General features: G+C 42.6%; 1 protein-coding gene and 1 long non-coding RNA gene across 2 annotated transcripts in view; one reads left to right on the forward strand and one right to left on the reverse strand.

Moving 5' to 3' along the window:
* The window catches only part of LOC105934246 (voltage-dependent calcium channel gamma-5 subunit), a 41,239-nt gene extending 17,329 nt beyond the window's left edge, over window positions 1–23,910 (forward strand). The window contains exons 2-6 of the mRNA XM_012874147.3: window positions 1,529–1,769; window positions 20,421–20,507; window positions 21,373–21,513; window positions 21,601–21,746; window positions 22,627–23,910. Of these exons, the coding sequence (XP_012729601.1) occupies window positions 1,574–1,769; window positions 20,421–20,507; window positions 21,373–21,513; window positions 21,601–21,746; window positions 22,627–22,890 (834 nt within the window). The 5' untranslated portion in view covers window positions 1,529–1,573 and the 3' untranslated portion in view covers window positions 22,891–23,910. The remainder of the gene's footprint in view (window positions 1–1,528; window positions 1,770–20,420; window positions 20,508–21,372; window positions 21,514–21,600; window positions 21,747–22,626) is intronic.
* LOC118565172 lies at window positions 1,842–4,001 on the reverse strand. The gene is made up of 2 exons (XR_004932231.1): window positions 3,072–4,001; window positions 1,842–2,576 (listed from the first exon to the last, which is right to left on the reverse strand). It is a non-coding gene; the product is annotated as an uncharacterized LOC118565172 (long non-coding RNA).
* Window positions 23,911–26,017: the final 2,107 nt, after the last annotated feature.

The following is a 26,017-nucleotide window of genomic DNA, read 5'->3' on the forward strand; positions in this document are numbered from 1 at the left end:
GTGTTCCTTCATCATCATGGTGCTATTTGTTCGTTTATGTCCTGTAATTAATTTAAGATTAAATAAAATTGCACAACGGTGTACAATTTACTTGACTTCTAAACACACTGGTCACATTTAATTGCATTAATGGGTATTAAAGTAAAGAGGGCTGAATACACACATAGGCTTGTTGGATTTTCCTTTGGAAAAGAAATGTTGAAAACAAGGTTCAAAGTTTTCCTTCAACTGCAAAGTTGTGTGCTAAATTTGGTGGTTTGTGGCACAAAATCCCAAAAAATGTATTTAGGTTTTTGGGAGTAAGGCAACGTGTAAAAGTGCCAAGGCATGGCATTTATTTTGCCATTGTTTTGACTTATTTTAGACTTAATGAAATTGATATTTCCTTTGAACAATGTTAGATATTCATAGATCATATGATTAAACTGTCAAGAAATAGCTGTTTGCCCAAAAAGGAACATCTAAATCTGGTTTGGAAAATAAACTGCAAACAATTCTTTAACACCCAAGCTTTATTTTATAATTGCTGAATGATTTCTGTCAAAATCTGCCCAAAATACCTTTTTTGTCCACCATAATCTACAGTCCTCCTCTCTCCCGATGACTTTTCTGTCAGCCGAAACACCGGCTTGTACATTTAAGATGACAGTTGTATGAGGATATATCGGCTTTGTTCTAACCAGGAGTCATCTGTAGTTGTGGTACTAAACGCTGATCCATCGAGAGCCAGATGTGAAATGGCAAGTTTCAAATCCTTTCTACCCCCCCCCCCCACCCGTCATCTTTCCACTTTCACTGTGTTCTTAGTGTGGCAGCATACTGAGAACTCATTATGTGAAATCAGTTCTTTTCATTGAGTCTGCCAGGCTCCGGCTGCAGTTTCCGGATAATGCTGACTTCAGTCACCAGCTGATCCGGGCACATTCACATGAAGGCACATTTGACACAATCTATTTTAACTCTTTTCCATGGAAGAGAAATTGTAATTCTATTTAGAATTAAAATGATTTGATGTTTTAAGAAATGTGTGTTTCTTAAGAGATAATCAGAACACAAGTTTTGATTCTGTTTTGAGCACAATCAGGGTTATGACTTATAATACAGCTGTTTTTAATGACAGCAACAAGACAATTTAGTCGTTTGGAAAAGATCCTGCACAATATTTATCAACTTATTAAGTTCTGCAACCCATCTACGGGATCAAAATGCCACGTTCTGAACTCCATGTGTATTTATTGCTTTCTGTCTGTTGGCTGCTGATATCAGGTTGTAATTATAACTTTGATATAGTGAATCATACTAATAAGAACAACTATAATTGGAATAGACTTGATAACCTGAATATTGATTGTTGTTGTTGCTAATGTTTTTTTTGAAAGGAATGGTGCAGGAGAGAATAATAGGTTACACTAATAAACCAAAACTGACATCAAGTTGAATAGTTGACAATACATTTCCATTTTTGTGAGCATCAGAGTCTTGTTTTTGTTTAATTTGTGACTTCTTTATCTTTCTTCACTTCCCTTAGCTCCACTTTCTGCCAGCTGCGCACCCCTTCTGTTGAGGCTGTGGTATGAGCCTATGCGGCAGGAAGGCCCTGACGTTGCTGAGCAGCGTGTTCGCTGTTTGCGGCCTCGGCCTGTTGGGGATCGCCGTGAGCACCGACTACTGGCTCTACCTGGAGGAGGGGGTCATCCTTCCCCTTAACCAGAGCACGGAGATGCGCATGTCCCTTCACTCTGGCCTCTGGAGGGTTTGCTTCCTGGCTGGTGAGTTAGTTTGAAGCCGGAACAAGCGATGACAAGAAGCAGAACACCGAAGTAAATCTCTTAAGTGCAAAGTGATGTAGTAGTCTTTTTTTTATTTCATTTCACCAAGACAGTGATAATAGATAACATGGTTAGTGTTAACTTTGCTGTCAAAACAACTACTTAGGTGTAGTACGATCACAAAAACCGAAGAACAATTTTCAACACTCAAGTTACATATTTCTGTGAAAATATGCAGCAGAGCTGGTTTCATTTTAATTATAAATAGCAAAGTTTTGAACTTATAAGTAACTGGTAAGTTACATTTCATTTAACAAATTAGGAACATTTATATCAGCATGAGTTTGTTTGAAATCCTAATCAGCAGTACCACTAAGGATGTTTAAAAAGCATTAAAATAATTGAATCTATCTAAAAGAAATCCAGCCTTTAATTTGATTAAATGCAACAAGATATTCTTGAGGTAGAGTCCACATCTGAGGTCTTCTCCCAGTGCATTTGTGGGTTCTCTCTGGGTACTCTGGCTTCTTTCCACAGTTCTAATGTATGTAGTTAAGTTGCTGGCCTCTATAAACTATTATTTGGAGTGAGCGTGTGCATGCATGATTGTTTGTCTTGTTTGTGTCTGTGATGTGGTGAGATGGACTGAACACCTGTCCAGAGTGGGCCCTGCAGGTAGATACTAGATTTCATTTGTTCCTAAATAGCTATACCAAAGTAGCTACTTGACCAAACTACTGTCAAAGCGATAGCTTAAATGTGTAGAACAACTGGAAGTTTTACTATTTTGACATAAATGTGGGATACCTGTTACCTGACTCCGCCAGATAGATTTGCTCCGCATATCCATCTGGAAACCTTCCGTTGAAGTAATTTTGGGAAGGGGCGAAAATACTGGTTAGCTGATTGGCCTATGTTGGTGATAGACGGGCCAAATGAACCAATCAGATTCGTCGTCGCTCTGTTACGAGCGACGACGAAAACACAACCACAAGCCAAGCTACTCTTGCTGCTGCAGGTAAAGGCTCGTTAGCTCAGCAAAGAAATACTCTGTAATTCCGATAAAACTTGCTCGATAGCCACGCTAACGCTAGTTTCATCGGCTGAAGCCGCCATGTTCTTTAGACTGAACTGTCGATCTTCTCGTTGCGTCACACCTCAACCCGCCTCAAAGCCAACGCTGATTGGACGTTCGTTTGGTGAACGGCTCCAAATTTTCTTCAACGGAAAGTATCCAGACTGATCTGCGAGTGAAACCTTGAAAGCTCGCGAGATCAGGATGGTCTCACGAGGCTAGGATACCTGGTGCATAGATATACAATTTTGAATAAGTATATATTTTTGAAAAAGTGGCAATCAAAGTAAAAAATAAATAAATCTCCAAACCTCACTGTGTGAAAACTGTGGCATTTCTTCTGTTTCACACTGTGCTACTTTAATTGATAATGAATTTATTTTAAATCTCTTTATACATGTTTACCAGTGGTGCCAGTAACTGTGAAGGAGGCTGTGAATGCCATGACATGTAAAAAAAAACCCACACATTTAGGCTGAATCTGATTTCCAAGTGGGGCCCATGAGCACACACCTACATCCACTCTTTCGTTCTGTCACTTGGCATTTGAAGTAGTCTACTGATAAATTAGATACTTCTTTAAAATGTTTTTTTTCACATTATTAACAATTTCTTGTGTGAAAAGGGACACAGTATCAATATAAAAAAAGAACCCTCATTAAAATCTTAAAACTGAGGAAAGAATTACAACAACAAAAAAATAAGAATAAGAAACTGCGGTAAGGCTGAACAGCGGTGCAGCTGGTAGCAGCAAAAATGTCCTAGGTTCAAATCCCAGCCTCAGTTCTTTCGGCACGGAGTTTGCATGTTCTCCTTGTGTATGGATGGTTTCTCTCTGGGTACTCTGGTGTTCTCTCACAGTCCAAAAAACAGACCTGTCCAGGGTTTACCCCACCTCCTGTCCAGTGACCACTGGAGATGGGCACCAGCCCCCACATTCCTGCACGGATAAGCGGGTATAAATAATGGATGTATAGATAGACTGTATATACAACAGATATTACAAAAACAGGATGCAATACTATTTACTTATGTGGTAAATTTGAGCTTACTCTACAGTCTTTTATTCTTAACTTTTTGTAGTTTTTATATGTTAAACGTGTGTCTGCATGCTTCTTTTCTTTCCCTTGACTCCTGGTAAACCTGCATTTCCCTATTAAGGGATGAAGGACTGTTACGTCCCCAAAGTCTAGGGGTTCAGGGGCAGTAACATAAAAATGGGTCCAGAGAAAGTAGTATAATAAAAAGGAGTTTTATTACAAAAAAGAAGGGGTTTTAACAAACACAAAACAATACAACCCCATTTAACACAAAAGGTCTGATAATCTTAATAGTGCTTAGAGTAAAGTAAATTACTAAGGGTTTAACCAACTAAGAAGCACAACTAATTCAAAGGAGTCCAAAAACAATCCAAATCAAAAGACAACAAGGAGCACCAAACCCCCCCACTAGCTTAGAGCTAGCAAACACAAACAGTCAGACTGCTTCAGCAGAGCACACAAAAGTTCCAAGAGGTCTGTAAAACAGTAGCAAACAAAAGGTTGGGGAACAGCTTTACAAAACCTCTTCCTACTAGCTGTCCCCCTGAAGGAATGATTTCCAGGCCTATTATACAGTTCAGGTGGGCCTCATCAGAGTCTGATTGGTTTTGCTGGTCCAATGGAGTGGCTGCTCTCCTGCAGCCACCAGGCAGCCAATCAGCAAAGGTTTTCTTGCACAGCTGAACCTGCATGACAAAACAAAGGAGCCTGCACAGCCTCAAGAGGCCAGGGGCCGTAACACTCCCCCCCTTAAATTACAAAATCCAGTTTTGTAAATACCAAGTGTCACACATATAAACAAACAAAAACCATACTCACATCCTGGAAAGGCCATCTGCAAGAACATTTTCTGTTCCCTTTTTATGTTTAATGTTTAAGTTGTATTCTTGTAGAATTAAAGCCCACCGCATAAGGCGCTGATTGTGGTTATACATGCGAGAAAGGAAAACTAGGGGGTTATGGTCAGTGAAGATCTCGATCGGTAAACTACTGGAACCAAGATATACATGGAAGTGCTGAAGAGCCAATAACAGAGCCAAGGTTTCTTTTTCAATGGTTGAATAGTTCAGTTGATGTTTATTGAACTTGCGGGAGAAATAGCAAACAGGATGATCTAGACCCTGTAAATCTTCCTGTATTAGCACTGCACCAGCCCCAACAGCGCTGGCATCCACCTCTAGCTTAAATGGTCTGGTCAGATCAGGTGCAGCTAGTACTGGTGTGTGGCACAGAAGAACTTTAGCACTCTCAAAAGCATTTTGGCACTTATCTGACCAAACAAAGTCAGCTTTTGGGCTAAGGAGATTGGTTAACGGTTGAACTACCGAAGAGAAATTTCTGCAGAAATTCCGGTAATAGCCAACCATGCCCAGAAATCTACGCAGTTCACGGCGGGTTTTTGGTGTAGGGTAATCATTAATTGCCACAACTTTGGCGTTGAGGGGACGGACTTGGCCATGCCCCACCTCTCTGCCTAAATATGTCACAGTGGCCTTGCCAAATTCACACTTTGCAAGGTTAAGGGTCAAGGAAGCTCGTGCCAAGCTGTGGAATACTTGATATAATATTTGCAAATGTTCCTGCCAGGTTTCCGTATACACCACTAGATCATCTAAATAAGCACTGCAGTTGGGGATGCCACGCAGTACTGTATTTATCAGCCTCTGAAAAGTAGCTGGAGCGTTACACATGCCAAATGCCATGACAGTGTACTGCAAGAAATCATCCGGGGTCACAAAAGCTGAAATGTTGGAAGCCCTTTCAGTCAAAGGGACTTGCCAATATCCCTTGAGAAGGTCCAACTTTGTAACATATTTTGCAGCTCCAATATTGTCCACACAGTCTTCAATCCTGGGGAGAGGATAGGCGTCAGGTACAGTGACAGAATTTACCTTACGAAAGTCAGTGATAAAGCGTGGTGAACCATCCACCTTGGTTTCTAACAAACAAGGCGAGCTCCAGGGGCTCTGACTAGGTTTGGCTAGGCCATGTTCCAGCAGATATTCAGTTTCCTGTTTCATTAAAGAACGTTTTGTGGGATTAGCACGATAAGGATGCTGTTTGATGGGTTTTGCATCTCGAACATCTATGTCATGTACAAGAACTGTTGTACGCGTTGGTACATCATTGAACAAACATGTGTATTCATTAATGAGGACCATTATATCCTTTTGATGTTCAGGAGATTAGTGGTCAAGCTGGCTCTGTAGAGATTTCAGCATCTCTGAGTTTGTAAGGCGAGGACTAGAGCAGATGGGATAATTCATTCTTAGGCCATCAGTGTCATTTAGCTCATCTACTTCTAATTGAGTTGTGACTGCGACAGGAGAACACACCCCACTAGGTTCCGATGCAGGACGAGTGTGGTACAGCTTTAGCATATTTATATGGCAAACACGAGTTTTGCGCCGCCGATTCGGGGTACCAATGACATAATCATTCTCCCCTACTTTTTCTAGGATTTCATAAGGGCCATCAAATTTAGCAGACAACGCTGAGCCAGGAATAGGTAGGAGCGCAACAACCTGATCTCCTACATGAAAAACTCTTTTGACAGATGTTTTATCATAGTGCTGCTTCATCTTTCTTTGAGAGTCAGCTAAATGCTTCTTAGCTAGGGCATTAGCTTGACACAGACGCTCACGAAAGGCTTGCACATACTTAGTCACACTTTTCTTAGAACCTTCCACAGGAACCAAGAAAGTTTCTTTTAAAGCTCTTAACGGGCCACGGGGTGTGTGGCCAAATACTAGGTCCGCTGGACTGAAACCAAGGGACTCCTGAACAGCCTCTCTAGCAGCAAACAATACAAACGGAACCCCCTCATCCCAACTTTTATCAGTTTCCAGACAGTACTTGCGTAGCATCGACTTTAAGGTCTGATGCCATCGTTCTAAAGCACCTTGGGATTCTGGGTGGTAAGCAGAGGAAACAACATGCTTAATATTTAAGGTCTTAGCTACCTGTTTGAACAACTTTGACTGGAAATTTGTTCCTTGGTCTGTTTGAAGAGTTTTAGGTAAACCAAACACAGAAAAGAACTTTGTCAGAGCTTTAACCACAGATTTGGCTGTAATCTTATTCACAGGGATGGCTTCAGGGAATCGCGTTGCAGCACACATAATTGTGAGCAAATATTGATTTCCACACTTTGTTCTGGGTAAAGGTCCAACACAGTCTACAACGACATGGTCAAATGGTTGATCTATCACTGGAATAGGACACAATGGAGCAGGCGGTATCACCTGATTTGGTTTACCAGCAATTTGGCACACATGGCAACTACGACAGAACTTTGAAACATCACGTTTCATACCAGGCCAGAAAAAGTGCCTTAACATAAGTTGGTATGTTTTGGTAACACCCAAGTGACCAGACCACTGGCTTTCATGAGCCAGAGATAGAACTTTCTGTCTATATGGGGTGGGTATAACAATCTGTTTAACATTACACCAGTCTGAGCTTCCCGCACTTGATGAAGACCATTGACGCATTAAAACACCTTGCTCCACAAGGTAAGCTTGTTTTTCTTTATTGGCTTGATCAGCACTTACCACATTCTTGAAACATCTTTGTAATGTTTCATCAGCTTGTTGAGCAGATGACAAGTGTTGTCTGGTCATGGGGATGGATGCTTTCTCCCAGAGTGAACCAGGCTCCCCCAGCTCCACCAAATCTGGAAGTAACATCTTGTTGTTACTTTTACTTTCTGCATCACCCACACTGGAAAATGGAGACATCAAAACAGAATCAGAGATTGAAATATCAGTGTCTTTGCGTGCCTGTGCACGGGTGACCACACAGGCTGGATACAGCCTCGGGTCTGTAGAGTCTGAGGTTGTCTGATTTAACGGATTTTCTAAAACCTCCAGACTGGGAAGTACTAAACCTCCCGCAATGTCATTGCCCATTAGCATAGCCACACCGTCTATTGGTAAATCAGGGCAGATAGCAACCGGGAAAAACCCTGTGACAAGTTTTGATTTAATGTGAACTCTGTGGACTGGCCTTGGAGCGTAGCCCATCTCTATCCCCCTCAGAACAGCGTTGTAACCACAGGCGCTCTCCTGTGAGAAAGGTAAGACATTAGCAAGAATGATTGACTGAGAACCTCCAGTGTCTCTTAGGATACGTATTGGCTTTAAATCAGAGGGATCAGCTGTTAATGAGATCAAGCCATCAAAAATGAATGGTTCAAAACAGGGATCAAGTAATTTGTCACCACAATCAGTACTCTTATTATGGGGTTCTTTTCTCACAAAACCAACACCTTTAGTTGGTTGTGAATTTGGCTGTTTTTTTCGTTTTAAAACTAAACAATCAGCGACGACATGTCCAGGTTTGTGACAGTAGAAGCATTCACGGCTTTCTATTGGAGCAGTGGTTTTAACAATCTGGAACTGCGGTACAGAGCCAACATGTGGCTTTTCATTAACAACAAAGGATGATTTATGAGTAAGCACATACTCATCGGCCAGAACAGCAGCAGATGTTAAAGTGGTCACCTTCTGTTCATTTAAATACAACACCACCCGATCAGGAAGGCACTTCTTGAAGTCTTCCAACAATATTAGCTCACGTAAAGTGTCATAGTTATTGGCCTTAGTTGCAACACACCATTTATCAAAAAGGATGCTTTTCTCTCTGGCAAACTCAACATGTGTTTGTCCAGCAGTTTTCTTCTGCTGCCGAAACTTCTGTCTGTAAGCTTCTGGGACTAACTCATAAGCTTGTAAGACGGCAGCTTTAACCAAATCATAATCTAAACTATCCTTTAAAGGAAGCGCTGCCAACACCTCTTGAGCTTTACCAGAAAACTTACATTGTAACAAAAGTGGCCAGGTTTCCCTAGGCCATTTCAAAGCACCAGCAATACGTTCAAATGCTGCAAAATATGAATCAACCTCAGATTCTCTGAAAGCAGGTACTAAAGAAATGCACTTACTGATGTCGAATGGCATAGCAGACATGGTGGTGGAGCCAGGTGTGATAGAGGCAGAAGGTGCTCGAGACTGGGCCTCCAGCTCAAGTTGGCGCAGCTTTACAGCTTTATCAGCCTCTATTTCCAGCCTCCTGATCTCAAGCTCCAGCTGAGCTCTTCTGTCCTGGGCTTTTTCCTCAGCCTCCATCTGTAGACGTGCCAGCCTCACCTTCAAACGAGCTCCATCTCGTCCTTCTGAACTTACAGAAGACAATGGGTCATAGCGAGGGAGTGTGCGGGGTGTCTTCCCCTGGTCACTCACTGCTGCCTCCCCACTAGGACCATCTTTGAGGTCCTCCCCAAACAAGGCCTGTTGGCATGGCACTACAGTAGCCTCAGGCAGATCAGGCTTTTTGAACACACCAAGGTCCACCAACTTCTCCACTATTAGAGCCTTTAGGTCTCCTTTAAGGACCTGTTTTGGGACCTGCATCTGGAAATGCTCCACAATTTGCAGCAAGTCACTCTTGCGGCAGCTATCAATTCGCTCAAGAGAGGGGTCGGCTAAAAAGTGCTCCAGACTAAATGAAACTGACATGGTTGTTGGATACAGACAACCCAAAAATGTTTCTCCTTTAACTCTGGACAAAGGGATCCTTTTAATAAGGCTGCTCCCGGACGAGCCCCCACTTATGTTACGTCCCCAAAGTCTAGGGGTTCAGGGGCAGTAACATAAAAATGGGTCCAGAGAAAGTAGTATAATAAAAAGGAGTTTTATTACAAAAAGAAGGGGTTTTAACAAACACAAAACAATACAACCCCATTTAACACAAAAGGTCTGATAATCTTAATAGTGCTTAGAGTAAAGTAAATTACTAAGGGTTTAACCAACTAAGAAGCACAACTAATTCAAAGGAGTCCAAAAACAATCCAAATCAAAAGACAACAAGGAGCACCAAACCCCCCCACTAGCTTAGAGCTAGCAAACACAAACAGTCAGACTGCTTCAGCAGAGCACACAAAAGTTCCAAGAGGTCTGTAAAACAGTAGCAAACAAAAGGTTGGGGAACAGCTTTACAAAACCTCTTCCTACTAGCTGTCCCCCTGAAGGAATGATTTCCAGGCCTATTATACAGTTCAGGTGGGCCTCATCAGAGTCTGATTGGTTTTGCTGGTCCAATGGAGTGGCTGCTCTCCTGCAGCCACCAGGCAGCCAATCAGCAAAGGTTTTCTTGCACAGCTGAACCTGCATGACAAAACAAAGGAGCCTGCACAGCCTCAAGAGGCCAGGGGCCGTAACAAGGACAATTTAGTATGTTTTCCCATGTCATAGATTTGTGGATTATCACCAAGTTCTAATCAAAGCTTCAGAATAAAACTAGAAGAAACTAGAAAACTAGAAAACTATATATATATATATATATATATATATATATATATATATATATATATATATATATATATATATATATATATATATATATATATATGATATGCACACTCACATTTAATTTTTATTTTTGCACTGATGTTGTGACTCTTGTGCAACCTCTTTACCCTAAAAAGTGGGGCGATGTGGCACAGAGGTTAGGGAGTTTGTCTTGCAATTGGCAGGTTGCCAGCTCAATCCCCCGCACTGACTGTCTCTGTAGTTGTGTCCTTGGGCAAGACACTTCACCGGCATTGCCTGCTGGCGGTGGTCAGAGGGCCCGGTGGCACCAGTGCATGGCAGCCTCGCCTCTGTCAGTCTGCCCCAGGGCAGCTGTAGCTACTTACTACTGACTGTAGTGTAAAGCCCTTTGGAGGTCATCAAGACTAGTTAAAGCACTATACAAGCCATTTACCATTTTAAAACTAAGCTCTTCTTTCCTTTTGTCTATAATTATTCATCAATGTTCCCAATAATTAGAGTAAATGAAGGAAATCTTTTATGTCCGTGAAAGCAAATTCTGGTCATGCATATACAACATCCTAAAATACATAAATATGTATATATATATATATATATATATATATATATATATATATATATATATATATATATATATATATATATATATATTTATATTTATCTATCTATCTATCTATCTATCTATCTATCTATCTATCTATCTATCTATATATCTATCTATATATATATATATATATATATATATATATATATATATATATATAAATTCATATATACTGTCTTCCCTGTCATTTTCTGTCAGGATTTGACATTTTCATGACCCTCTGAAGGCAAAGATAAAAAGGTTATCGCTGCACAGGCTTGATGCAGCAAGACATTTACAATTTCTAAAAATACCCTAAGGTTTATGTTTAAAAAAAGCCAAGCGGTAGACCCAAGAAAAAATGTCACTTGTGCTGAACTGGAAAACCCAGTGAGGTTTCTAAAAAGACACAGGCAGATCATCAACCCCAATCAAAGCTCTCAATGATACTGACTGCAGCCTAATAAACAAGGCAACATCCCGTTACCACACAGCTTGAACTTTGAAAGCGTAGGGTCAGGGCTAAGGATCGAGGACAGAAGGTGAATTTGGATTTGGTCATAGAAATATAGCTTATGTGTGTGTCTTCTACATCAATCTAGAATCAAGCATCAACTCTATAATACAATACATGTTTCCACATGCACAGCTGTGTTTCTTTTCTTATGACCTTTCTTCTCTTTAACCACTTGAATGCTGCAGGTATATGACATTAGTGTCTGTTTGAAGCAGCTGAATATCTGAGCATGTTTATTTTATTTACTTTCAATTTAACCCTGTGTGTCGTTTGGACCAATTGCTCAACCCTAATGCTTGTGTGTGAACTTCTGCTCTCTGGTTTACCCTTGAAACCGTCAGCTATTTTTATTCCGGCTGATCGATGGCTGTCCATGACTTCTTTCCTCACAGCTTAACCCATGACTGACTTACAATCTGTGCCACTAGAAATACCTTGGACGGATGCAGAAAGAAAACCCTGCATGCACGATCTTTCACCATAAAGATTAATCTTCCTTTCCAGTTGTCCCACCATAAAGGCATGCTTTGATATTTTTATTAAAAACTGATAAGAGAAGCACTAATTGTTAGTTGTGTAATGTTCTGTTTTTTGGTTTAGTGTCTGTGTTGCTTCTCTTATGCTTTTGGGTTTATATCCTTTGTAGATTCTGTCTTGTTTTAGGGTTTTGTTTAGTCTGTGTACTATTTTAGGTAGTCCGGTCTTTGTTTGTTCTTTCTCGGCCTTAGGTTTATCCTCCTGTCAGTCTCATTATTGTTTCCACCTGCGTGTGGTTAATTAATTCCCTCCGCTCACCTGTTTCTCTGCTTATTTAAGTCTCACTCCCCCCTCAGTTGTCTGTCGGTACGTCGTACTCTCATTCCTATGCATCCGTCCCTCCATGTTAGCAGTCTGTTTTCGGTAAGAGCTCCCAGCACCTTTTGTCTGTTTTTTGATAACCTGTTCTGTTTGTTTTTGCCCAGTCAGTTTGCCTGTGTCTGGATGTCTGCCTTACCCTTGTTTTTTGGATCTTATTTTTGGTCATCGGCCCTTCAATAAACCCAGTTAAAAGGAAATCTCAGTGTTTTGGCTAAAGATCGGGTTCCTTTTCACACCATTCATCACAGAACGTACCGACCATGCCGAACCCGCTGCCAAACTGTTTTTCTTTCACTGGAAGAGTAGCGCTCTGCGAAGCTGGTTCTTTGCCCAGCTCACAGGCTTACGACGCTCACTCACCGGACCTCTCCCTGGAGGCGCATGGAGGATCATGGCGTGGATCGTCCTTTGAAGGAACCAGGTTAGCGGTTTGTCCCCCCGGTAACGGTCCCAGGCGTCATCTCCGCAGCAGCGGTACTCCTTCGCAGTTGTGCCTTCCGGACCCGGATTTTTTCCTGGAGGTCGATGCAGAGGTGGTGCGGGATCTTCGCCCGGACCTTTTTCCCGGTCAGACTCCGTTCCCCTCCCCACAAGAACAGCCGCAGGGGTCGCCTCGGGCTCTTGCGGTTCCGACTTGCCGAGTTGAGTTGGCCTCACCGCCTAGTCGGCCGTCCCGCCGTCGGAGGAAGAGACTCTCTTTTGTCTGCCACTCATCCACCATTGGCGCGCAGCGGGCCGAGGAGCCAGCTCGGCCATTGTCTGCCGTCGGACCTCAACCTCAGCCCACTTCCGGTTTGGCGGACCACACTTCTTCGCCTCCCGCAGTGGAGTTGCGCCCAGCTCCCCCTGGTGGTGTCAGTTACTCGGAGTATGTGGCCCTGGAGGACAAGATAAGGACTTTTGCACCCCTCATTAAACGTCTCAGGGAGGCTCTACTCATCCAATACTCAGAGGAGCTGGAAGAGAAATTAAAGGAGGTAGAGGGACATTATAGGTCAGCCCTCCAGGCTTTCTATAGCCAATCCAAACCGGTCCCCGAAGGTCTGGCTGATGCCTCGGTTCCCGAATCTGTCCCCGAGGGTCTGGCTGATGCCTCGGTTCCCGAATCTGTCCCCGAGGGTCTGGCTGATGCCTCGGTTCCCGAACCTGTCCCCGAGGGTCTGGCTGTTGCCTCGGTTCCTGTCAAGTCACCAGAGGGGGTCCAGGAGGATCTGCCTCTGCCCAAGTCCTGTGAGAGGGGTCAGGAGGACCTGCCCCCGCAGACCTGCGACGTGAGAACCCAGAGGGGTCCGTCGCAGACCTGCGACGTGGGAACCCAGAGGGGTCCGTCACGGACCTGCGACGTTGGAACCCAGAGGGGTCCGTCGCGGACCTGCGACGTTGGAACCCAGAGGGGTCCGTCGCGGACCTGCGACGTTGGAACCCAGAGGGGTCCGTCGCAGACATGCGACGTTGGAACTCAGAGGGGTCCGTCGCAGACCTGCGACGTGGGAACCCAGGGGGATCCTTCACTCTTCGGGCGCCCAGGACCTCAGAAGGGGATTCAACAACCGGGACCCCCTGGAGACCTAGAGCCTCATGGTGTTCTTTACAAGTCCAGACCCCAGATAGCCCTCATGGACAGTCAGCTCTGGGAGAGACTTTATTGGACGTCTCTTTCTGAGACCCTCCAGGAGTTGATTATGAGACTCCTGGTGGCTAAGGGTCTGACTTTGGTGCTTGAAGCCTGTAGCCCGGGGTCTCCTGGAACCTGCAGCCCGGGGTCTCCTGAAGCCTGCAGCCCTGTGCCCACCTTAGCAGCCTGTAGCCAGGCTCCCACTTTAGCAACCTGTAGCCAGGCCCCCACTTTAGCAGCCTGTAGCCAGGCCCCCACGTTAGCTGCCTGTAGCCAGGCTCCCACGTTAGCTGCCTGTAGCCAGGCATTCCCTTCAGTCGCCTGTAGCCAGGCCTCCCCTTCAGTCGCCTGTAGCCAGGCTTCCCCTTCAGTCGCCTGTAGCCAGGCTTCCCCTTCAGTCGCCTGTAGCCAGGCTTCCCCTTCAGTCGCCTGTAGCCAGGCTTCCCCTTCAGTCGCCTGTAGCCAGGCTTCCCCTTCAGTCGCCTGTAGCCAGGCTTCCCCTTCAGTCGCCTGTAGCCAGGCTTCCCCTCCAGTCGCCTGTAGCCAGGCTTCCCCTCCAGTCGCCTGTAGCCAGGCTTCCCCTCCAGTCGCCTGTAGCCAGGCTTCCCCTCCAGTCGCCTGTAGCCAGGCTCCCTCGTCGGTCGCCTGTCGCCAGGCTCTTTCCTCCGTCGCCTGTAGTCAGGCTCCTTCGTCTGCCGCCTGTAGTCAGGCTTCCCCTTCGGTCGCCTGTAGTCAGGCTCCCCCTTCGGTCGCCTGTAGTCAGGCTTCCCCTTCGGTCGCCTGTAGTCAGGCTCCCCCTTCGGTCGCCTGTAGTCAGGCTCCCTCGTCAGTCACCTGTAACCAGGCTCCTTCGTCAGTCGCCTGTAACCAGGCTCCTTCGTCAGTCGCCTGTAGCCAGGCTCCTTCGTCAGTCGCCTGTAGCCAGGCTCCTTCGTCCGTCGCCTGTAGCCAGGCTCCTTCGTCCGTCGCCTGTAGCCAGGCTCCTCGTCCGTCGCCTGTAGCCAGGCTCCTTCGTCCGTCGCCTGTAGCCAGGCTCCTTCGTCCGTCGCCTGTAGCCAGGCTCCCTCTTCAGTCGCCTGTAATCAGGCGCCACCGCCTGAAGCCGTTAACCTTGCGCCGCCGCCTTTAGCCTGTAGTCCGGCGCCTCCCTCAGCTTGTAGTCAGGCGCCTTCCTTAACCCGTAATCCGGCGCCAGGCTCTGTTTCTTCCTCTTCAGACCCCGCCGACGGCCTCCGAGGTTTCTGGTCCGCCGACGACCTCCGAGGTTTCTGGTCCGTCGACGGCCGTCTGTCGCCTTGATCCGCCGACGGCCTCCTGGACGTTCGCCGGAGAGCCTGTCACGCCGGGGCCGTCCGCCGGAGAGCCTGTCACGCCGGGGCCGTCGCCGGAGAGCCTGTCACGCCGGGGCCGTCCGCCGGAAGAGCCTGTCACGCCGGGGCCGTCCGCCGGAGAGCCTGTCACGCCGGGGCCGTCCGCCGGAGAGCCTGTTCACGCCGGGGCCGTCCGCCGGAGAGCCTGTCACGCCGGGGCCGTCCGCCGGAGAGCCTGTCACGCCGGGGCCGTCCGCCGGAGAGCCTGTCACGCCGGGGCCGTCCGCCGGAGAGCCTGTCACGCCGGGGCCGTCCGCCGGAGAGCCTGTCACGCCGGGGCCGTCCGCCGGAGAGCCTGTCACGCCGGGGCCGTCCGCCGGAGAGCCTGTCACGCCGGGGCCGTCCGCCGGAGAGCCTGTCACGCCGGGGCCGTCCGCCGGAGAGCCTGTCACGCAGGGGCCGTCCGCCGGGACGACCGCCGGAGAGCCTGTCACGCCGGGGCCGTCCGCCGGAGAGCCTGTCACGCAGGGGCCGTCCGCCGGGACGACCGCCGGAGAGCCTGTCACGTCTGGGCCGTCCGCCGGGACGCCCGCCCGAACGTCTGTCACGCCGGGGCCGTCCTCCTGGACGCCCGCCCGAACGTCTGTCACGCCGGGACCGTCGCCTGGAACGCCCACCAGACTCTTGTTGTTTGACTTGCGCCCAGTCTGGGTTGCTCTTGATTAGTTTTGTTGTGTTTTGGACTATGGCCCGCCATCCAGGACCTCCCTCCTCCCGCCCGGTCTGGGTTGTTATTATTTTACTTGGACTCTTGGTTCGTGTTTCAGGGACGTCTAGAATCCGTCCTTGAGGGGGGGGCTCTGTAATGTTCTGTTTTTTGGTTTAGTGTCTGTGTTGCTTCTCTTATGCTTTTGGGTTTATATCCTTTGTAGATTCTGTCTTGTTTTAGGGTTTTGTTTAGTCTGTGTACTATTTTAGGTAGTCCGGTCTTTGTTTGTTCTTTCTCGGCCTTAGGTTTATCCTCCTGTCAGTCTCATTATTGTTTCCACCTGCGTGTGGTTAATTAATTCCCTCCGCTCACCTGTTTCTCTGCTTATTTAAGTCTCACTCCCCCCTCAGTTGTCTGTCGGTACGTCGTACTCTCATTCCTATGCATCCGTCCCTCCATGTTAGCAGTCTGTTTTCGGTAAGAGCTCCCAGCACCTTTTGTCTGTTTTTTGATAACCTGTTCTGTTTGTTTTTGCCCAGTCAGTTTGCCTGTGTCTGGATGTCTGCCTTACCCTTGTTTTTTGGATCTTATTTTTGGTCATCGGCCCTTCAATAAACCCAGTTAAAAGGAAATCTCAGTGTTTTGGCTAAAGATCGGGTTCCTTTTCACACCATTCATCACAAGTTGTTGTTTTTTTCAATCTTTTTTTAGAGACAAACCCCTCCAGGCAACTTTTTTCCCAGAGTAAACCAGGTATTAAACTTTGCTTTTATTTTTCTAGGCACTACCTGTATTGCTACAATACAGTTGTGTCTTAATAAATTGGAATAAAATCATACAGTGAATTAATTTCACTACTTCGATCAAAATTTTAAATGTAAAACTCATATATGATAGAGACGATTTTGCACAGTGATATGTTTCATGTGTTTATTTCTGGTAATTTAGATCATTTGGGTTTTGGCTATTGTGTATTTCAAATTTTTGTATGTGTAGTTTTTTACTCTAATCTTTTATTTATGTTAAACATATGCTATTCAGAGTTGCAATCTGAATTTTGCTGTTCCGCCTCAGTTCAATGACAATAAAGCCTTTTAATGTAATTTAATTTGATTCAGATTCTGAAAACTTAGGTTCTCAGAAAATTTGATCATTACATAAGGTGAGAAAAAAAAGACTTTTGCAACATAAATGTTTTCCCCATGTTGTAGCCCACACAATAATGGAAAACAGGACTGATTTGCACCTTCTACAAGGAGGGTAAAGTACAGAAGACTCCCAAAGTGGAAGAGCCACATGTAGCAGTGAACGTTTAGGGGAAGAAAAAAATGCATGTTAGAAAAAGTGGCACAAGTAACAGGTATAACTGCTGCTTCAGAAGGATTTTGAATCAAAGCCCCATTTAAGAGTTAGAGGAGATTCACAAATTGGTGGCTGCTGCTCGATTAACTGCTTTAGGGGTCACCACATGTAGAGCTGGACCATGTTTGTGTTAAGACCACCTCTGGACCAGAGCTGGTGTCAGAAGTGCATTACCTGGGCTGAGAGAAAAATAACTAAAAAGATGTGGTCCAAAGTCCTCTTTTCAAATGTTGTATTTCATTTGGAAATCAAGGTCCTTGAGTCTTGAAGACAGAATCCAACTTGTTTGAGCTCCAGCTGGAGGTTTGTAGAGTTGCTTATAACGCACAGTCCCTGACATACTTTTCAGACTTTTCTTTAGTCTATGTAACACATCGAACATTTTCATTTTTGATGGATTAGCTGCAAACAACTATCATTGAGATCTACAGAATGAAACACTTAAAACGTATTACTTTGTGTCTATTTTATGGAAGTTGGAGTCTAATTTTAAATTGAACTAATTTAAATATACCAGCAATTCAATATGAAATATGTTTTAATTTTTGAAGATGCACCTATACAATGTATTACTTTGCCCTTACCAACAATATGAAGTTTCATTTTTATGTTTAAGACAGTATTTTGCCGATCACCTTGAGCGGCACATTCAAAGTATATCTGTGATCAATGTCACAGATATAATGTAGAGCAGTAAAGTGGGCTGTTATCATATGTAAGAAGATGTAATCTTTATGTGGGTCATAAGCACAACAGCCTATATAAGTTACTAACATGTTAGATCGATTTGTTGATACCAAGAGCCTGAAACTTATCCTGAATACTCATCAGTTCAGCCATGGTAAGCTTTGTGGCTCTCTTTCAGAAGAAGGTCTAAAATCTTTCAGCCCAATCAAATGCAGATTAACGTCACAATTTAGGTTTGCTACTCTTTGAACCATAATTAGCTTGCTGCTTGCTATGTCACATTTTAACACAAACAACAGCCTATGTCCAGGATGCGCTGACTGACATGAATGTTGAAATCCCTTAGTTCTCGACATATACAGTCTGTTGGATGTGTGTTGTTAACTTGAGTGAATTCACACAGTGTTCCTTTCACTTTTATTCATGCCTGCATATGATGGGTTTTTTTATTGTTTTTTTTTTTGGCTGTGTGGGTTTTCGTCTCAGTGGAGCGTGATCAAAAATAAACTAAGTTCAGCCAGAGTTTATTTCATGCTGGTACGTGTTGCCCATTTTAAATCACATGTAGTGCTCTTCCTTTCCGAACTTCAGCAGCAAAAGCACGGTTTCCATGAAAATGCAGCAGAAATGCGAATACAGGAACAAACATGTTCATCAGACTCAAAAAATATATATCTGCAGCCCTCATTTTTAAAAGACAGCATTCTGTGGTCTCACCTACACTTGATGCTGTCCAATTAGGCTTAATTTATCATCTCTGAACACTGGAATATGTAACCCTCTTTACATTAATGGAAACCATTATTGTTGTTTACAAGTCTGTCTATAATTATCCTATTGTCAGATTTGTTTTTTTTAATTGATAACATTGTCTTTCATATCCCTTAGGTAGGTATGACCCATACATCTAATAATATTTAATTAACTGCAGATTACCGCCATTATTAGACTTTTTTGCACAGGTTATATTGACTGAAGGTATCATTAAAAATGACAGTGGCCATTTTTCCACTGTACAGCTCCATTATCCCTTGACCTGACCTGTTTTAATGTTAATCATTCAGTCATTGTAAACGTGTCCAAATCCAGCTGTGACTGGATAACAGCTGGATAACAAACTAGGCCATGGTGAGTAGTAGGCCACACACATTAACAAATAGTTTAGTGTGTCTTTTAAAATATATTGAGTGGCCTTTTTGCCCATTTAGCCATTCTGTTTATCACCGTTTGACCCAGAATCACTAATTAAACGCCCTGTTTATATACAAAGTCACAGAGTAAAGTCCCATGAGTCATAGCTGCGGTTAAAATCCATCTTGAGGATCTAATTCACCCAAGTTACCTTATTTAAATGTAAATATGGAGCCCTGTCAGTTGTGGAGTTTTTTGTAACATGACCGATACATTTAATTACTTCAACTACTTTTTATTTATTTATGAATGAACACAATTGCAGTTTAAGGGCAGTTTTGAAAGACCCATAAACCTAACATGCTTGTTTTTGGACCGTGGGAGAAAGCCGGAGTGCATGAAGAGAACACACAGATGCAAAATGGAGAAACAGACTTTTAAAAGGAAAAATACTTACCATAAATTGTAAGATTTTCTGCCGTCACAATTCACTGTCTATACTAATTACCAGGCAAATACTTTTAAAGACCAAGTCTTTGCGATACAAATTCAAAAACTGGTTTAATTTTTAACAAACAAGCAAAAAACATGCTCAAAATATACTGACATATATAATTATATAGATAGATCCTTTACTGCCACTTTCTGTATAATAATATGAATATATATATATATATATATATATATATATATATATTTGTTTAAAACACAACTATTTAGAAAGATACGATAAAGTATATAATTCTATCTATCTATCTATCTATCTATCTATCTATCTATCTATCTATCTATCTATCTATCTATCTATCTATCTATCTATCTATCTATCTATCTATCTATCTATCTATCTATCTATCTATCTATCTATCTATCTATCTATCTATCTATCTATCTATCTATCTATCTATCTTCAGTACGAAGTGTTTCATAAGCCTGTGCTGTGAAAGCTAGTTATATACGCTGAATCACCAAATATCACCTCTTCTGACACCTCACTGTGTTTGGGGTTAATGAAGTGCTGAGGAAAGACATCAGTTTCTGTCAGGTTTTATAGTGTGTGTTGGAAAAAGAAGGTGTTAAAATCTAATGTTGGGTGTTCTTCAAACACATACTGACAGCTTAGGCTCTATGTTACAGCAGTCAGCCTGTAAAGCTGATCTTTCTTTTCAGGATCCTTCCAGCAGATTCACAGATGGTATAATTAGACACTCCCTCACACAGATTCACAAAATGTTCTCAATCCAGCTAAACGCAGGCGAATATTATATGTTGCTCAACAGGGTTGTGTCGCGCTTCACCTCATCTGTCATAGTTTAGCCAATCATGAATGCTGAAAACCTTTTGTGATAAATGTTTAACAGCAAAAATGAAAAATCTGATTGAATATGTTTTCATTTATTTTATTTTTTTTGCCTATTTCGTTTTATTCCAGGGGAAGAGAAAGGCCGGTGCTTTACCATTGAGTATGTGATGCCCACTAATGTCCAGATAACGTCTGAGTCCACCGTTAGTGTACTCAGTAAGTATTTACTAACTCACACAAACTACTTTTTACTCCAAACTTATTCCAACCAATTATTTGGACATTTTTAATATCTTCATAAACTGAAAATATTTTTTTGCCTTGTATTTATACAAGTGCTGGTGTTCTTTCCGAATAGTGTTGCTTGATTTAAACTTGATGATAATCTCTAAGAAACGCTACCATAAAAAATCAAAGAACTGAACTCACAGTGTAATTAATATCTTTTCAAGAAGCCTATTCTATGAATGTTCTGTTTTTTATTGTATAATCCATTTATAGATTCTTGTTTAGTTCTAAATTCTTGTTACTGTAATTTTTCCTTTTTTTAACATGCCTGTTGGTTTTAGTGTTTGTATTGGATTTTGGTTATCTGGAAATTAATTCTTGGATTTCGGTGTTGTCATCCTCGATGGCAATCTGTGTACTATCACCAAAAAAAGTATAAGGTATAAATTCCACTCCCTGTAAAACAAGTTGCTGACTATTAAAAATATAAACAAAATAAAGAAAAATTGGTGAATATGTATATATAGAAACCCTTAAAGATAAAAGTAAAACTAACTGCAGGAACATTACATCTCACCAAAAAATTTAGGGAAAAAAAAATCAACCGTTAATTTGTGTACATTTATTCTTTAGGTATTAAAAATACTGATATTATTATACTCATAATATTGAACAACAATTGTTTTTAGCAAAATTGCTGTTGCTAACATTTGTGACACAGAAGCCATTTTCTACAAGCCATTCTACTAACATCCCAACTTGGAAATATTAGGAAGTCAAGCAAATTTACAGGGAATTCTTGTTGTATGCTTTAAGTTTGACTTTTCCGAATTCTTCTCTCCTCTCGTTTTAGAGATGATCCGCTCTTCTACACCCTTTCCTCTGGTCAGCCTCTTCTTCATGTTCATTGGTTTTGTACTCAGTAACATCGGCCATATTCGACCACATCGCACTATCCTGGCTTTTGTTTCTGGGATCTTCTTCATCCTATCAGGTACTTTGCATAGAGTACAAATAGTGAGGCATTACTGCCTCTGTAAAATGTGTTAATTAGCCAGCCTCCTCCCTTTATGTCTCACAGGTCTGTCGCTGGTCGTTGGTCTGGTTTTGTACATCTCCAACATTAATGATGAAATGTTGAACAGGACCAAAAGTAACGAGGCTTACTTCAGCTACAAGTACGGCTGGTCGTTTGCATTTGCTGCCATCTCCTTCCTGCTGACAGAGGTAAACCTCGCTATTAACCCTTTATGTCTGGATGACGGCTAATGCCTCTTTTCCATTTAACAGCGACTTGCAAAAGTATCCATGACCCCTTGTACTTTTCCACATCTTGTCACTTTGCAACAACAAACCTCAACGCATTTTAAGGGAAAATGTGAAATTGTATCAACACAAAGTAATGCACAATTGTGAAATGGAAGGGAATGGTTTTTTTTTTAACAATAAAAATCTGAAAAGTGTGGCGTGTATTTGTATTCTGCCCCTTTCTTTTCATACATTTATATAAAATCCAGTGCAACCAAATGGCTTTCGAACAGTCATCTAACTAGAATGCACCTGGGTCTTATATAATCTCCATTTACATAGAGGCTTTCTCTGAAGGTTAAAGACGTTTGTTAGAGAACATTTAGTGAGTACAAAGCATCACAAAGTCCAAGGAACACAGTCTTTCAGATTCCTTTCGAGCATGAAATATGACTCATGTTTATTTTACAAAGTATAGTGTAGTCTTCTTCTGAATTTAGATGGCAAATTTACCTAAAAGCAATTGCTTTTGTTGCTGTTTGTCATTTACAATGATTTGCCACCAACCTCATTTACACAATGAGGTTGGTGACAGGAGTTTTTCTGTGTATTTCTCTTATTGGGATTTCTTTGGATGATTTCACTCATAAAAAAGCCTTATTTTTTTATAGATTTGATGGGTTCATTGATGGCCTCTGCCTTTCAGTCACTACTTCGCCGCAAACTTTACGTCAGCTTTCCTTAAAATGATCTAATGGACAGACATCAGATGAATCAGACAGCACTGGCTGATAACATGAAAGCTGAGATTACTCAGGCCGACCTTGACTCTCCCTTTATGTCTCCCCACCTCTTCCAGACGGCAGGCGTCATGTCAGTGTACCTGTTCATGAAGCGATACACAGCGGAGGAAATGTACAGACCCCATCAGGGCTTCTACCGGCCTCGCCTCAGCAACTGCTCAGACTACTCGGGCCAGTTTCTCCATCCGGACGCCTGGGCCGGGCGTGGCCGTAGTGCCTCCTCCATCTCCTCCGAGGCCTCCCTTCAGATGAACTCCTCCAACTATCCTGCCCTCCTTAAATGCCCAGAGTACGAACAAATGTCCTCCTCACCCTGCTGAGGCAAGGGACCCACATTGGCGACTCTGTGCTAAAAGTGATGGCGGTTGTTTTTGTTTTTCTTCCAACATTTTGGCATATAGTTGTCGAATGATTTGATATCATCCATCTTGAAGTCCTCACTTCAGATGCTTGTAACATGGCCTGATTTTTTTTTTCTTTGACCTCTCAACTGCTTATTTTTAGTTATGGTTTTTGTTTTGAAAGAAGCAAAAGATGAGATTATTCTATGTGTTTCGGATGGGAGAAGAAGGTTGTACGCGTATATGACTCTGTTTTGTAATGACTCGTGGCTAGCAGCTTGCTGAATCTACAGATTAGAGCTGGATAGGTGTAACTAACATGCGGACTTTGCATGTTACATAAAAAAAAATATATAAACATATGGTTTGGAAGTTTACATGGAAGGCATTAACCAATCGGTCTTGTTGCCCACTATAAGTGTGCAGAAAGCTTTCTCAGGAAGGGTAATCCTGAAAGTTTAATTCATTAAAGTATTTATTAAGTTATATCACGGGATTCCTGCAAACAATGCACTGAAAGCTGCACTCCGTTCTGTGCACATCCTTTTCGAGCGTGTTTACACTATGTTCAGAACCATATTTCAGAACAAACGGTTGGAAGTGCATAGCCTGTGAAGACAGACCTGCCTTTCATACTCATAAAGTCAGCTTTATTATGTAATGCTCCTTTTTTCTAAGCAAATTGTTGGGAAGGGATGGATTATGAAAAATTGTGACTGATATTTATGTAATTATTTTTCTCGTTTTCAATTTCACTGTAAATTCCCGTATTACGCACACCTTTGGTTAACCTAATATATATCTTTTTTTAACCTCACTTCATTGGAGTTTTGCATTTTAACTGTCTCAGATCCATGCGAGGAGCATTAAGGCTTTCATTGGGTTTCACTGAATTTAGGCATTTATGCTTGTAAAGCCGAAAACAAATATAGTCATTTTCATGCACTCACAATTTACGGTGCAACTATGCACTGCGGCTTTACGTCGTCAACCAGACAAGACAGATACAATGCCACAAACACTACATGGTACACAAAAATGTCCTCTTAGCCAAGCAGACAGGTTCCGAAGGTGTGGTAAACTGCTATGTATAAAGAAAAGAAGCAATCTGCTGATTGTGGTGGTCATGTTATAAGGACTTGTAGTCATAGCTTATGATAGGACCAAAAGGGAAGTGTGGATACTCGTGTTTAACGTGGAATATGATTGTGTCGGGTGGTATCAGGAACTATTTTCATATAAAGTCGTTGTGAATGTAAGGTGTGCTGAACAAAAACGCTGCTGAAAGAGATTTCCTGCTTAGAATTACCTCTCCAGATGAGATATACAGTCTTAACCCAAATTATAGAGACATATTTTTATAATGTGACCCCTCATGATGAAAGAACATGCATATATATTCAGTGATCATTGCTGCACCAGGGATGACGTTGTGCTCTTAATGGCACTTACACGTATACATTTCAAGCAGTAGTAAGTGCTCACTGAACACATTACACTGATATTTTTTTTGTCTCGTGCAATCAATTTATGTTAGTTTAGTATTTTCTCGAGATTATCGTTATAATATAATGTTGCATGGTGTGAACTCCACATGAAATTAATGACATGTAGCATTCAGTCGCTGAAACATGACGTTCTTCTGGTTCAAGAAAACAAATCACTTCCACCCCCATCACTGCAAACTGCGCCAAGTTCGACTCTCTCTCTCTCTCTCTCTTGAGCATCAGCTTGGTAAGCTGACCTGGAAACGAGGAAAAGTTGCTAATTTTAAACACTGTAAATATGAAATCATCAGCGTGTACATAAACTCCTTTTTGTATAAATGGCAGTACTGTATGTAAAAAAAAAAATGTTAGATTGTGTTTCTGTCTCTAGATCCGTCTACCGTATATCCAACAGCTGCTTCGCCTCCTGCTTCACGTTAACAGTGTGAGCTTTTGCATACATGTCCAGCTCACATGTAGTATATAAGTACATGGTACCATAGTCGGACATGAAACCTGTATGTGCATCTTTGCAGTCATATTCACAGTGTTAAATGTGAAATGGAAGGTATATACTCGATGAAATAAAAGTTATCTGATTTGCTAAACGGTGACTTTGTTTTCTCTCTGATCATCAGCTCTCAAATCATCAATATCTCCATATACATCAATATAAAGAGCATACTGCATTATCATACATCATACTTTTAAGGTTCAAGCTCACTATGGGCAGTTTCTGAAGTCCAAAAAAAAGTAATCAAAAGAAAACCGTTTAAGCATTCTGATCCTTTACATACTGAAAACGATCATGAAAAGCATTATATGTGTATTATGACCAGATATACAATCAGATATACTTTTAGAACTGTAGCAACAAACACTGCATTGAGAATTATATTTTGCTCCTACAGCAGATATGGGTTAATGCAAATGCACCATAATGCCCAAAGTATCGGGTCACTTGTCACGCGTTAATTTAAATCACATTACATTTATAAAATAAAGGCTTTTACATGGAGTTGGCCCACCCTTTGCAACTTCGGCATCTTTAATTCCTCCGGAAAGGGTCTACAAGGTTTAAGAATGTTTTGCTGGGAATATTTGACCATTTGTCTTGGAAAGTATTTTTAAGGTCAGGCACAGATGCCCTGGTTCAACGTCTACGCTCTAGTTGATCCCAAAGCTGTTCTCTCAGGCGGAGGTTAGGACTCCGCAGGCAATTCAAGTTCTTCCAGACCAAACTTGCTCATCCATGTCTTTAAGGACCTTGCTTTGTGCACTGGTGTGCAGTAATGTTGAAACAGGAATGGGTCATGGTGTTCCCACAAAGTTGCGAGCATTAAATCGTCTAAACATGTCTTGATATGCCAAAGCATTACGAGTTCCTTTCACTGAAACTTTTTGTGTCCTTTCTGGCAATGTGGGATTCAAAAAATTGTTGTCTTAATGCCAAAAAGAGCCCAACATATTTTACTTTTACCAGTGGAGCCTTACTGCTTTCGCCATAGTGCTCCGCTTGATTTACATAAGCAAGAAGCTTTATTAGAATTTTTGCTGGGACTATTTCATGTTGAATGGACACTGTAACGGGAAGGTAAAAGAGGAAAAAAAAGGAGAGA

Source organism: Fundulus heteroclitus, chromosome 13, assembly GCF_011125445.2.
Source record: "Fundulus heteroclitus isolate FHET01 chromosome 13, MU-UCD_Fhet_4.1, whole genome shotgun sequence".
In the NCBI taxonomy this organism is placed as follows: domain Eukaryota; kingdom Metazoa; phylum Chordata; class Actinopteri; order Cyprinodontiformes; family Fundulidae; genus Fundulus; species Fundulus heteroclitus.